Source organism: Vicia villosa, unplaced genomic scaffold (assembly GCF_029867415.1).
Source record: "Vicia villosa cultivar HV-30 ecotype Madison, WI unplaced genomic scaffold, Vvil1.0 ctg.002568F_1_1, whole genome shotgun sequence".
Classification (NCBI taxonomy): domain Eukaryota; kingdom Viridiplantae; phylum Streptophyta; class Magnoliopsida; order Fabales; family Fabaceae; genus Vicia; species Vicia villosa.
In genome coordinates this window covers 42,807-57,593 of record NW_026705971.1, presented here as the reverse complement: position 1 = coordinate 57,593, position 14,787 = coordinate 42,807, and the positions used below count along the sequence as shown (strand labels likewise).

The 14,787-nt window shown below is 36.1% G+C and overlaps 2 protein-coding genes across 2 annotated transcripts; both read left to right on the top strand.

Moving 5' to 3' along the window:
* Nucleotides 1-2,969: 2,969 nt before the first annotated feature.
* Nucleotides 2,970-4,550, top strand: LOC131639233 (uncharacterized). Its single transcript, XM_058909730.1, has one exon. The coding sequence runs from the start codon at nt 2,970-2,972 to the stop codon at nt 4,548-4,550; it is 1,581 nt and encodes a 526-aa protein (XP_058765713.1).
* Nucleotides 4,551-5,053: 503 nt separating this feature from the next.
* On the top strand, nt 5,054-8,803 carry LOC131639232 (uncharacterized). The gene is made up of 2 exons (XM_058909729.1): nt 5,054-6,644; nt 6,888-8,803. The coding sequence occupies exons 1-2, from the start codon at nt 5,054-5,056 to the stop codon at nt 8,801-8,803; spliced, it is 3,507 nt and encodes a 1,168-aa protein (XP_058765712.1).
* Nucleotides 8,804-14,787: the final 5,984 nt, after the last annotated feature.

Here is a 14,787-nt window from a genome sequence, read left to right as displayed (position 1 = left end):
ACTATGAAGGGCCATATCGAATTCAGGAAAACACGAGAAGCGCGAGGTACACCCTTGATACTTTTCCTGTAAAACTCATCCCGATGATCTAGAATGGCACCAAGTTAAAACAATACTCCAGATAAGTCATCCCTAGTTTAAATAACTGTGGGAAAACTGAAGCTCCAAAGATGTAATGCAATTGAGATGAATAGTAAAATGAATTTTCATTATTTTATTTGTATAAGTTTTTTCAAAAAAAAAACGGAGCACGGATGTACGATAACACAACTAAGCTCATAATTTTGAAATATAGAAAGCGCCGCACCAGGAACACCCCCTCTTGATAGTTCGCCACTTTATGGCGCAGATGGTGAAGCCTTGAATACATTGGTGTCGAATTATATTTTTGATTGGGAGTAGGGAATGGGACCGGACCCTTGGACGGGCATAATCTGTATAGATTTCAAGATTATGATGAAACAAAATCACTAAAGATACCCAATGATGAAACAAAATCCTTAAAGATGTACACAAATTAAACAATCATAAAGGAACACAAAATCATTAAGGATGCACAATGATGATATTAAATTTTTCAAGAAGGCAAAAGATAAAACAAAATTACTCGCAAAATAATAAGAAAGAAAAATCTATACATAAAGATGGAGAAATAGTTAACATTCGTAGCAAATTACAACAGGCCAGGGCCAACACAATAACTGAAAACAGAAGTAGAAAGAATTTATTAAATAAAATAAAAATAAATTAAACATTTAAAAGCCACAAACTTCCCTTTCACAACCTTTTTATTTGTGTCAAGCTACTCTAGAGGAATCTTCATTTGTGGACATAAAAGATCGACTTAACTCAGAGCATTATCGAATGAGACTTGTATGACTTGAGCTGTTAAGTTAGCACAGTCTTCGAGCTCCTTCTGCAAGCTCTTTAGCTCTTGGCATAATCTTTCTTTTCCTTTTCCAAGGCGGCCTCTAGCTCTGTCACCATTGTCGTTGGAGTATTTAGGGAGTCTCGGACGTCGACCTTATATTTTTCAACCTTGTCCATCAAAGCTCCTTATCCTTCAACCTATATAACCCTCACTAGATAAGTTCAAAAATTCATGGTTGAGTTTCCTAGGTTGATCATAGTTGAAGAGAGTAATTACAATATTGCGATGAAGAGAGAAATAAATCTTACCTCGGGCAGACTGCAAAAATAGAGGCGCCTAGAAGCTTAAGAACAACGAAGGAAAGCGGAATCAAGGAAGAAGGGAAGATGACCATATCAAACAGTATCACTTAAACACAAGGAAGAATAAAGGAAAACTTGGGAAAAGATAAATGTTTGAGCAAGAAGATGAAATGACCATTGGGAGTAACAGGTCATTCAGATATAATAAGGCGAAGGGGAGAAATATACTATCCATAGTGAAGGAAGGTTTAAAGGTCGAAATCAATGGTAGAAGATCAACCTCGAGAGCACAATTGCACTTGAATGCACTCAATCACTCTAAACAACATCGTCACTCCCTACCATAGGGACCTCATGCCACACATAGAAGTAACACCACAAAACATTTGAGCGATAAGACTGAAATTTAATGTACGTGTTCCCAAGGTTGCCTCTTTCACTCATCACGATTTCCCACTTCTTCCCTCACAAGAAATGGCTCACCTGGGGTGGACAAGACGACGATGGAAGGCAACTTGACAACATTAATCCTCCTGTTACTGAATAATTACAAGGATTTTAGGGAAATCATTATGGGTCGATCAAAGGCTCGGAGCAACGAGCCAAATCACCAAGGTTGTTCTAGAATTTTCCTAGTAGAAGGGATGGACATGTGGAGCTTCTTCTAGATACGAGATGCTTGATCCCAACCCCAATTGGTTTTTGCCATTGAATATGATCTGGACAGCTTTTTGCATCACTCGTTGAATCATACAAGGGCATTTTTTATGAATCAACGTATATAAACCACCACATACACAGATAAAAGGTATGATCTCATTCTTACTCTCAAACTAAACTTATGAAACATCATTGATCTATACGTTAGAATACTAACCTTGCGGGTCCTCCTTTCTCTGCCATACCAAATACTTTCGCTACTGCACTAGAAAAGCTCATTAGTGCACTATCCATGTTTCTTATTCCACCTCAAAAGATAACCCATTCTTCAAAAAGGCTATGAAATAGTTGTTGCATTTTCGAATGTTTCTATATTATTCATATAATGTTTTATTTTATTTTTATGTTGCATTGGTTGATATTTATTGTATCGTCAGATTTTTTTAATTATTAATAGCTTATATATATATATATATATATATATATATATATATATATATATATATATATATATATATATATATATATATATATTGATGAAAATTAAAAATAAATATTAAGATTAATTAATAGGATAACTGGGATGGGTGAAATAACTCAATTGGTATTTATTAATTGAGTTAAATGAATGTGAGTTGTTAGTGTATAGTACATCAATATTATTTTTTATTTTTATTTTTTGTAATGTATTACTGTAAAATTATATTATAATATATAAAGGTTAAATATTATTAATTAAAAATGAATGTTGAAATTAATTTGCTTTAGTAATTTTTTGTTTTGAATTTAATGGATTTTGTTAAAAAATTCTTGATAAAGTATAGTAATAAATTTTTAATAACATTTCTCTTTATTTTCTCGTAAAGTAAAATAATATTATAAATATTAAAATAAATAGTAGGTTAAATATTATTAATTAGAAATGAAAATTGAAGTTAATTTGCTTTAGTAATTTAATTGTTTTGAATGCAATGGATTTTGTTAGAAAATTCTTGATAAATTATAGCAATTAAAATTTTGGTAGTGATAAAAGTTTTAACATATTGAACATTCACTTTCCTTTCGACTTGGCACTAATTGACACATTGGTAAAAAATGTCCTCTCTCTAGGTTTCTGGGTTTCTTCTTGTATCTCAATGGAGTGGAAGCGTGCGGTTAAGAAGATCTACAGGAATTTATCTCCAAGATGGGATTGCTTCCCTTTTGGAGGTAGGCAGGCGGGCGTTGGAGATATGCTAACTTCTATTTATTTTTCGAATTTTCCGGATAGATGCAAAGTGATGGATTTGTTCAAGCTGTTTGGTTGTGTGGGAGAGGTGGTTGAGGTGGTGATACCTCCTAAGTTAAATAAATTCGGTAAACGATTTGGTTTTGCAAGATTTAAAGAAGTGGAGGATGGAAGGATGATGGCGGTTCGGCTTGATAACATTTTAATTGGTGGGAACAAAATCTATGCTAACCAACCTAGATTTCAGAGAAGTGGGAGGAAGGTTAGAGTGGATGAGGAGAGGAAGAACACGGGGAGCAGAAAGGAGGAAGGCCAGGTTTTTGCAAAACATCGGGTCGATGAATCCAGATCATTTGCAGACATTGTCATGGGGGGTAGTAAGAAAAAGGTTGTTAAGGAGGATGAGTTCTTTCTCAGTTTTACGTCGGGGGAAGAGCTTAAAAATAAATGGAAGAAAGCTTTTATTGGGGAAGTTCTGTTTCCGGGAGAAGCTTACAATATTCAAACTCACTTGGAGATTGAAGGTTTCTTCTCGATCAAAGTCCATCCATTGGGGGCTAATCTTTGTTTGTTAGAGGAGATGGAGGAAGGAATAATAAAAGAACTGATAGAAGAAGGGAAATGGTGGTGGCAACAGTGGTTTAAATCTTTAAAACCTTGGCAGGAAAATGATGTAGACATGGAAAGGGTGATGTGGATTAGAATCTATGGTGTCCCTTGTCATGCTTGGTGTAGTGAGTTTTTTGAATCCGTTGCAAACAAATTGGGATCTTTCGTTTGTTTGGATGAGAATACCATGACTGGAAATTCCATGGACATAGCTAGGTGTTTGGTGAGGGTCAATGCAACTTTCATCTTACCTGAGATTGTTCAGATAGTGATAGACGGAAAATCTTTCGTTTTAAATCTTAGAGAAGATACATACGGACCTCTTAGGATTACTGCTCAGAAGGATCTAGGGTTGAGTATTAAATCTTCTTCGTTGTCGAGCTCGTCGAGTAAAGCAGCGTCGCTGGATTTGACGGAAGAGGAAGACGGTGAGTTTATCCCGGAGTCTCTCATGGAACCAACGGACAAAGGGAGGGTTGTTCTGCACAGAGTAGTAGAGGATGTGCAGAAGCAGAAAAAGGAGCCGGTCAAAGTCACAGCAGTTATCAAAGGGGTTTGTTCAGAACTTTCTGAAAGTTCTGACAAATTTTTGAATGGAGGGCCACGTTCTAAAGGACCAGAAGAGACTTTTGATGGGGTGTTACAATCGCTTTTGGAGGATAAAAAGAAGAAAAAAGGCTTTAAACAGCAGCTTTTGGAGTTGTCCTCTGAACACACGCTTTCAGATCCTTCATCTTCTACTAGGGTTGCGGCGGCTATGTTTTTGGGGTTGGGGGAGAAAGAGGATAGACCTACATGTGTTCAGTCCTTAATCTCTAATAGTGAGGTGGACAGAGATGTTGGAAGGGACCCACGTAATAAAAATCTTGCTTTGAATTAGGTCCAAGGGACGGATGGGCCTCTTCAAAATCTTTCAGTAAGGCCCAATATGAAATTAAAAAAGAAACTCCTGGTGAAAGTAGTGGGCCATTCCGATGTGGGCCCAGCAAGAGAAAAAGATAGTGTAGAACCCAGTGTGTTCCCCAATTGTAATGTTGTCTCGGTTTCCTCAGACAAGCATTTGGATTCTAAAAAAAATCCAGTAGGTTCCCTTCCTGATAATTCTGATATTATCAGATGTAATTCAAGACTCTTATCTAACTTTGGTTCTGAAGGGGATGTAAAACTGAAAAAAGCAATGCTCAAAATTGGAGTGGGTTCGGGAGGAGATAGCAGAGAGCAAGATGTGAAGAAATTGGAAGGTAAGAAGGGGCAATTAAATTGTTTCAAATGATTATAGGAAGCTTAAACATTAGGGGAGGAGGCAGTCTTATCAAGAGGAAGAGGATAAGGAGTATTATCAATAAAGAGAGAGCAGATTTTTTCCTTATTCAAGAAACAAAAATGGAGGAGGTGTCTGTTCCAGTTGCTGGTAGTTTTTGGGGAAAGGAAGAATGTGGTTTTTCTTTTTCTGCTTCGGTTGGAATGTCAGGAGGTTTATTGTCTCTTTGGAATAGCAAAACAGTGTCGGTTTTGGCTAGCTTCAGAGGAGAGGGATATCTTGGTTCGAAGGTCGATTGGAAAGGAGGTATTTTTTACATCTTGAATGTGTATTCTCCTTGTTCTCTTGTTTTAAAGCGGGCTTTGTGGCTGAGGTTATTAGCTTTAAAAAATTTATATAAAGATGGGGAGTGGATTATGGGAGGTGATTTTAATGCGGTGAAGAATCATAGAGAAAGAGTGGGGTGTTCTATGAGAAGTAGTACCGTTGAATGGAGGGATTTCTCTAATTTTATAGAAGAGAGTGGTTTGATGGATGTTGCGTGTAAAGGAAAGAAGTTCTCGTGGTTTAGTGGGGATGGGAAATCTAAGAGTAGAATCGATAGATTTCTAGTCTCGGATAATATTGTTCGTTCGTGGGGAGTACTTGGTCAATTGATAGGAGATAGGGATATTTCCGACCATTGTCCGATATGGTTATTGTCTAATAAAGTTGATTGGGGTCCTAAGCCTTTTATTTTCAACAATGAGTGGTTTTCCAATAAGGATTTTTTGTCATTTGTGGAAGAGGAATGGAAGGGAATGGAAGTTAGTGGTAGAGGAGACTTTGTCTTAAAGGAGAAACTTCGCATTATCAAAGATAGATTGAGATGGTGGAATTTGAATATTTTTGGGAAGGTGGATTTGGAAGTAGAAGAAGGTGTTAGAGTTTTAAATGAATCGGATGATAGGGAGATGTGGGAAGAGGAAGCCCATCTTAACAAAATTAAAGCTTCAAGGAAGATTTGGTTAAATCTTAAACTCAGGGAGAATATGTTAATTCAAAAATCAAGGTTAAGGTGTCTAAATGATGGCGATTCCAATAGTAAATTTTTTCATCGTGTTATGAAAGAAAGACGGAGTAAGAACCATATTTGCTCTTTAAATACTAGTGATGGAGTAGTAGAATCGGTCGGAGGTGTTAAGGAGGTGGTGAGAGGTCATTTTGAACACAAGTTTAAGGAATTTTTTCCTAATAGGCCTTTGTTGGAAGGGGTTTTGGTGAATTCTTTAAGTGTGGAAGATAGAGATTCGTTAGAGGTTCCTTTTTCGGAGGAGGAGATTAAAGAGGCGGTATGGAGTTGTGATGGTTCGAAAAGCATGGGCCCGGATGGTATTTCTCTCCTTTTCTTTAAGAAATGTTGGAATTTTGTTAAAGAAGATGTGGTCTCTTGTTTTAACGCTTTTTATTCGGGGAACGCTATTTCTAAGGCTATTATTTCTTCTTTTCTAACGCTTGTTCCTAAAAAAGACAACCCGTTAGATCTTGATGATTATCGCCCGATTTGCTTGGTGGGAAGCATTTACAAGATGATCTCTAAGCTCTTGGCTAGTCGGATTAAGAGAGTCCTCTCTTCTATCATATCCATTAACCAAAGCGCTTTTGTGCCGGGTAGACAAATGCTTGATGGAGTCGTAGTTGCTAATGAAATAGTCGACTATGCTAGCAAGGAAGGTAAAGTGTGTCTTCTTTTTAAAGTAGACTTCGAAAAAGCGTATGACAATGTTTGTTGGAATTTCCTAAGGTACATGATGAGGAGGATGGGTTTTGGGGAGTTGTGGATGCGTTGGATGGAGTTGATTATTTTTTCTAGTAAGATGTCGGTTCTTGTTAATGGGAGCCCGACAAAAGATTTTGTAGTAGAGAAGGGTCTAAGGTAAGGAGATCCTATTTCTCCTTTTCTTTTTGTTATTGTAGCGGAAGGGCTTAGGGCGTTGGTTGGTAAGACGGTGGAAAATGGAGATTTTGTGGGATTTAATGTTAACGGGACATGTGAAATAGATATTCTCCAATTTGCGGATGATACTCTTTTAATCGGTGACGGGGGTTGGAATCATCTTTGGGCCATGAAAGCGGTTTTGAAGGGTTTCGAAAAGGTGTCGGGTCTTAAAATCAACTTTCATAAAAGCAAGTTGATTTGTATTAATATCAATCCGCATGTTGTGGAAGTTGCTACTAACTTTCTTTCTTGTCGATCGGAAGAGAAAGAATTCAAGTTCTTAGGTATTAAGGTAGGGATAAATCCGAGAAGGATATCCTCTTGGAAACCGTTGTTGGATAATGTGAGGAAGAAGTTGAATTCGTGGAAAGGTCGGTGGCTTAGTTTTGGGGGAAGGATCACTCTTCTTAAGTCGGTGTTAAGTAGTATGGCGATCTTCACTCTTTCTTTCTTCAAGGCTCCTAAGAAAGTTATAGAGGAATTAAATAAAATGCAAAGTAATTTCCTTTGGGGAGGTTCGGAGGGGAATTGGAAAACTCATTGGGTTAGTTGGAAGGATTTATGTCAACCGGTGGAGAAGGGGGGTCTTGGTTTTAGAAATCTAGAGGACTTCAACAAGGCTCTTCTTTTGAAGTGGAATTGGAGAATTTTTGGAGAGAATAATTTTATTTGGTTTCGGATTTTGAAGGCGAGATATGTGGATGTCAAGTTGAGAGCTACATTTTGTTCTATGTTGAAGTATTCCGATCGGTCTTCTTCGATGTGGTGGAGGGATATCTCATCTTTGGAGAACAAAACATCATCGGAGTTTTTTACTAACAATTGTTTTTTTCATGTAGGTAATAGTTGTTCCATTTCTTTTTGGTATGCTCATTGGTTGAAGGAGGGTATTTTAAAAGAGATTTTTCCGGAATTGTTCAACATATCTCTCTTAAAGGATGCTTCTATTGGTGCTATGGGGGGATGGAAAGATGGAAATTGGATTTGGAGTGACATGGGCATTAATTTTGATTCTCAGCCAGGAAGGATTCATTCCGCTGCTTCTCCTGTTTTGGCTTCGGTTCCTTCTTTTCTTTCCAACAGCGCTGGCGCTACTGCATTGATGCATAACAATGCTGCCACAGCAGCTTGCACATGTCACAATGGGTCTGCTGGCGGTGGCTTAGTAAGGTGTAATATGCATTGGCTGCCTTTCATGATAAACCAGGTGGAATTGTTGAAAAGTATTTTGTCGAATGCAACTCTGTGTGCGGACAAGCAGGATTTCGCTACTTGGGCTCCCGAGAAGAATGGAGTTTATTCGGTAGCCTCCTGCTACTACTGGATGAACAGAAGACTTTATTCCTTCGGGCCGACTAACCGGTTAGATTACATTTTCAGTGAGGTGTGGAAGATGGAGGTTCCTCTAAAAGTCAAAGCGTTCGGGTGGCGGTGTTTTTTAAACAAAATCCCAACCAAAGATGTTTTGTTGAAAAGAGGTATTATTTTAGACTCGGATGTTAAGTGTGTTCTTTGTGAGGAATCAATCGAAACTTTGTTTCATTCTTTTTTCAATTGTCGTTATGTCGCAATTGTTTGGAAGGAGATGGCCGATTGGATAGGTATGTCTTACTTTTGTTTTGAAGATTTAAAGGAGAACTTCCGGTATTGGAGCAATTATGTTAGAGCGAAGAAGGTGAAAAAAGGGAAGGAGGGAATTATTTGGCTCGCTATTCTTTGGAGCATATGGTTACGGAGGAATGAAATAGTTTTTAATAACTCTTCTTGGAATTCAAGAGATGTTGTTTGGAGTTGTAAGGCTCTTATTTGGAGGTGGTCGTTTATCGGGAAAATTACGCGTGCCAATTGTAATTTCTTTGAGTTTAGCAACAACCCGTTATTGTACTTATCTTAGATTACAATAGGAGGGTAATTTTCTTGGGGTGGTGGTTTTTTTTTCTTTTTGGCCTGGTTGTAATCTTTAGTTTCTATCAATATATCTTGCTTTAAAAAAAAAAGATTGAACAATATTATTATCAAAGTATAATGAACGATAAAACTTTTCTCAGTCGAAGAGGAGCTAAAACTCTTTTTAAGGTAGGATATGCTTCAAGGAGTGAAGTACGTAACCCTATAAAATATGGTCAATAATTTGACATAATGGATGATAGTTACACTCATAAGATGAATGTCTTACAAATGAGCGTGGTGTAGATGTACCATTTTTACTGCAAAAGTTATAACAATAATTGGCTTACAAAATATGCAAATTAATACGATGAATTCACAAAAAGACAAGGAATGTATACGACAAACATGTTGATGATAACTGAAGAAACATAGTAAAAAAAATTATGGTCGTGCTACCCAAAACAAGAACCTAGGTTATTACTGACACGTGGAACAATATAGACTACATACTTCATTAAAGTGTCGATGTGGTTTAATTATGTCTTGTAAAAATATGGTAGGGTAATGGTTAGAAGAAAATCTAGCTACTGCACCAACCTAGCAAAGTTGCTCTTGATGATGAAAACATGAAAACTATAGTCATAATAACTACATTAAATTCATGGTCACCCCAATCTCAATCGCATGGCCTTATGTGTGAAAGCTACATAGAAATTCAACTACTCATGTTTCTATATGGTCCCAATTTTCATTGTAGGATTTGATGTGCAAATTATTGACTCTTTCTTTCCCTTTTGATCAATCCTAGCAATGAGGTTTTCATAAAGTTATAAAGTCATTATTGGATTGAAAGATAGTAAAAGGAAGAAAGAAAGATAAAGGGACCAAACCCACACAATGTGGGAATCATAGCATCTTTTTTCATTTCCTTCATTCATCTCTTCCCCTTTTTTCCTAAAACAACTCTCTCAATTTAAGGGACAAACACATATAGCAAATTGTTGACTTCTTTCTTCTCGATTAAGACAGTTATAAAAGAATGAATTACTCATGTTAGATTAAAAAAAAAAATTCATTCATATTTCATATGGATACGTACTTATTAAAAGTTGTTGACAAATTTAAAAGTTAGTAAAAATTCAGCTAATAGCTATCACCTATAATTCTATTTTTTTAAGCTAAAAAACACTTTTTTTAAGTACTTCAAAGAGTGTTAACAAAGAGTGTTAAGCATAAATAATAAATTTTGGTAGCTACTAGACTAATAATCAAAGTATAAGGCGGTTGAAGACATAGTAGGTTGTGGAGGTCTTTCTTCTTGGACCTTTAATGGAAGTTGATTTATTTACGTAATATATTTAGGAAATTGAATTTGTACCCGGTAGTAAAGGTTGTCTCATACACGTTTGTGGCTTATAGGGCCCAATTTTAAGTGTTACATGATCATATTTTGAGAGACAGTGGGATATGTTGCATGGATCTTGATTTCAACAGAGCTTTGGATGATCTAAGTGTTGTGATTTCAAATTTTGACCTCAGCATTTTATTAGAAAGAACATTGTCCCTCCTAAAATATAACATGTTTTAGCGAGTGTCTGTTTTAGTAAAAGTGTTCAGAATATGAATATAAAATTTGAAATGAGCATAAGACAGAAAGCAATTTTTGATTGTTTGTAAATAGCACATGCTCAAGATTTTCTCCTTGATATCTCTATTGATGGTCTATGCCAACATATGTCTCTGGTAGAGTGTCGTGTCATCCTTAAATATCAGCTTATGATCCTCTTATTTCCTATTAATGAGGTTTGCCCTGTTTGTCGCAAGGCATGCTTGAATACTTTTGGAGGACACGTCATTCATTGTAAGGAGCTTCTAGGATTCAAATACCGACATGACTTTGTTAGGAATGTCTTATTTGATATATTTATGTCTTATTCGAGATATCTGGATCCTATAGTTGGTATTGTGTTTGTTTGGTTATGGTTTAAGTCCAAAGGATAGGAAATCTAGATTGACTCTTAATATCAAGTGTTGGCTTATTGTTTGGTTAGATTATTCTCCTCCTTAGCTTTTACTTTATGCCTCAGGATAGTCTCTTCATCTCCTGCCTCCTTCTTAAATTTTCAAAATCTTCTCCCTTTTTCCAAAACCTTCTTATGTTTGCAAACTCTTTTTAAGAAAACCTTTCTTTAAAAATGTCTTTTGCGCTTAGTGGCTTTTCTTCAAAAGTTTAGACATGATTAATTGTTGTGGTGAGTTGTAAAACCCCAAAGTGTTGATACTGATTGATATGGAACCTTTTTCACTTGAAAGAGTTAGTGGCATACTTGTTGATTTTATCCAAGTTGAAGTCCTTCTTTCATATGTCATGCAAAGGGTTCATTTGTTCTCATGTTCTAGATAATTGGCTGAGTATTCTCTTCTATGACGATAAAGTGTCTATCCAGTTTTTAAAACCTTTTTCCCTTTAAGTGGAACTACATTTGCTCTGACTTCTCCATTGCACAGAGGAGGTATGTAGGCACGATGTAATGTCTTGCCGAGCATAATTTAAAAATCAAACAAAGCTTTTTCTTTTACAGACAATTCTCTTTTTACACAGATTTTCAAAAAGGTTCCTATGAAGTACCACAGATATGAGGGATGCTACCACCTTCCCCTTGTATAACCAACATCCGTACCTAAGATCTCTACTTTTTGTGTTTTTTTAAGTTTAAAAAAAAAACTTCTTTTGGGTTTATTTCGCTCTTTTCCCATTTCCTTTGGAAACAATAAAGTGCGATTGCGACTTTCACTGAAATACTGAGTCAAGTCAATTCAATGGCTTTGATCTCAATTTTTTTCCGCTACAAAAAAATGGCGACTTCACTGGAGAAATGTTGATCTCTTACGGGTCCATTCCAAAGTGCGTTAAGCATATTTTTGTTTATCTGTGTGTTTTGTATCTGTATATATTATTGTGTGCCTTGTTTGTTTTTTTCTTTTGGTGCTTGGTGGTTCCTCTGTGATGAGATAAGTCCTAATCCGGACTTGTGAGTACCTTGAGATAGGAGGTGGTAAGACCAATAGTTGCATGTCAGGAGCAGTCCTAAACATGAGCAGCATATGGTGGAATTCCAATCAGTGGAGGCCTTATGGAAGGTAGTACTTGTTGTTACGAGCTATTGTAAGAACGTTATTACTTTCAATTGTGAGTGTCCGTAGAAGCTGAATGGCCTAGAAACCCTTTAACCCATCTTAGCCTTTTAGGATGTAGCGCAGAATGTAACGCCCCGAATTTAATTAATTATTTAATTAAATTAGTTAAGAATTTAATTATTGGAAATTGTCGAAGTTGGGATTTATCGGTATTATTCTAAGAGGCGTAATTGGATTAATATGTTGATTGAAATTATTAAGTTTAAAATCAAATTATTTAGTCGGTTAGTTGAAGAATTAATATTGGAAATAATATTAGTTTATTGGACTATTTATTTAATTAAATTGGATAAAGTTGTTGTGTGATAAATAGCAATTTGGAGGTGTTGATTAGTTGGCCCAATAAGACAATATGGAGAAATTTATTATTTTATTAGTTATTTTGAAAATAAGGAGAAAAAGAAGTAGGTTTGTGGTTTTGGAAGTAGTACGAGAAAGAGGAAAATAATAAGCGTTTGCAAAGAGAAGAAAAGAGGCTGCAGAGAAGAGGAAGAAAAAGTCATGAAGGATGTCGTACAAGGAGAAGTTGCAGATAACAAAAGGTGGAAGCCATGGAATCAGCTACAGTGCAATTCAAAATTATAGAGAGACCGTCAATCTGAGGTAAGGGGTGGGGTTCTTGCTCTATAAATAGGGATATAATAAATCCTATGTGGAGTTTGGGTCGTAATTTTTATCTTTGTGTTTGTGTGTTTTGATGTTTGGTTGTTATGTGATAATTCTGAAGAATTTATATGATGAATCGTGTTTTTGTTGATGAATTGTTCCCTGTTGAATGACCGTGTTGAATTGTGATTTTCTGAAATAATGATGCTTGAGTCGATTAAATCCATGCGGGTGTGAGGAATGATATCTGTGTTGATGAATTACTGGATATGTAAACTGGTTCTGGAAATATATATTGAGTCAAAAATAAAGAAATTATGGAAGAACAAAGAAAGATGGAAAATTTTGGGACGGGGGCCACCATACTTTGGGGCGGGTGCCCCTTAGGCTTAAAGAAAACAAAAAAAATAATAATGGAAGAGGAAAATATAGGGACGCGGGCCTCATGTGTTAGGGATGGACGTCCCAGAAAATGTTCATGGTCCCATCGTTGGGATGGGTGCGCTAGTAGTATAAGGTAGCCAAACATGAGATAAGTAAGGGACATGTGCTCTATAGGAGAGGGAAGGATGCCCTAGGTGCTTGGGACGGGGGCCATGTGCTAAAATCTTAGAAATCCCACTAATTAGGTACCCTGTGAATTGTATTTAGCATAATTTTAGTACCCACTTGAATTGATGTGGTAGTGATGAATATATAAAGTACAGAATTAATTAGCTAGCCACAAATTAATTTAAGAGAATTAAGTAGTAGCAGAGAATCAAATTTAAGTAGAAAAAAATAAGGAAAATTTAATAATCCAGGTATAAGTAAATTGCCACGTAACTAAAAAGAAGTATCAGTAGCAGATAGTAAACTCAGTAAATTCAATGTAGCAGTGCAGGAGGATAACAGAGTAGAAATAATGATATCAGTAGCAGGTTTTGTTGCACCTCTGTATATTGACTAGTTGCTTAATCAGAGACATCATAAGTAGCAGAAAGATTTAATAAGTTATATTTAGTAACAGAAACAATAATAGCAGTTAATATATTTTAGGAGGGACTGTTTCAGGAATATACTATTAACCGCCACTTTCCTAGTGATGTATTGTGTTGTTTGTGTTGAATAGTTGTGTTGATTTGTTGTTGTTGAATTGTTGTCGTTGATTGGTTGTTGTGATATATATTGCAATGTGGCGATGCGACTATTCTTGTGAAGATTGTGAAGTGTAGGAAATATTGTGACGAATTGATTACCTCTAACTATTGGTAATAAACTGCGATATAGGCGTATGCCTCATGACGATTTTGTAGTGATTATATTTGTGATGTTGCATTCATTGAGTCGCATATGATTGCATTTTTGTGATGGCATGCATTGGTAAATAGTGACGAAGACTTATGCCTGTTTTTTTGAATGCCTCTAATAACTGGAAATTGGCGATGGGGGCTGAAGCCCTGGGTACCACATGCATCTGCATTTGTAGAGTCTCATTACATTTTGTGTGTTTATGTGATTTGCCGTGACTTGAATTGTGAATTCATGTGTAGTATTGTGACGTGTGTCATTTTGGTTGGAATAACGATGTATTGAAGTGTAACAATTATACCGCGGCGTGATGAATTTTATGATTTCTAAATCTAATATACTGTTTATAATAACTTTATTTATATGGTTTGATATCTCACCCTTTATTTTTTTCGCCACTGCCTTTATACTGATAACGTGCAGGTGATAGCAGTGAGTGAATATTAGCCGCCGTGAGTCGAGTCGGTTGTTGCTCTGATACGTAGCACTCGGGGAGAAAAATGCATGTTTTATTAATAATTTGTTTTTCTGAATTTTCATGACGTTTTGCAATTTATTTGTAATTTGAAGTTGTTTTACGAAGATGATATGATTTAACTTGCATTTCTCGAGAAGTTTGTGAATCTGCGGCGTGGTTAACTTTATTTGATGAAATGACTTTTTAGGATTGAATTATTTGTTATAAATTATCCGTTATAATTAAAGGTGCTATGTATCTATGATGAAGGCGTGTATGCCGTAAATGATTTAAGTGACGAAATCTGATACCCATGTGTGTGTTTGAAATTTTTATTTTCTGATTTTTGAATAAATTATTGGGTAGAATTGGGGTGTTACATATAAACAGTTCGAGTGCAAACTTGAACCCATTGTCATGCGATGCTACACTCAGAC

Excerpts from the sequence above, each read along its gene's own strand:
- LOC131639232 (XM_058909729.1), top strand. The coding sequence starts at position 5,054 with ATGGAGGAGGTGTCTGTTCCAGTTGCTGGTAGTTTTTGGGGAAAGGAA. Across the intron at positions 6,645-6,887 it reads CGACTATGCTAGCAAGGAAG|CGGAAGGGCTTAGGGCGTTG; the intron begins GTAAAGTGTGTC and ends TTGTTATTGTAG.
- LOC131639233 (XM_058909730.1), top strand. The coding sequence starts at position 2,970 with ATGGAGTGGAAGCGTGCGGTTAAGAAGATCTACAGGAATTTATCTCCA.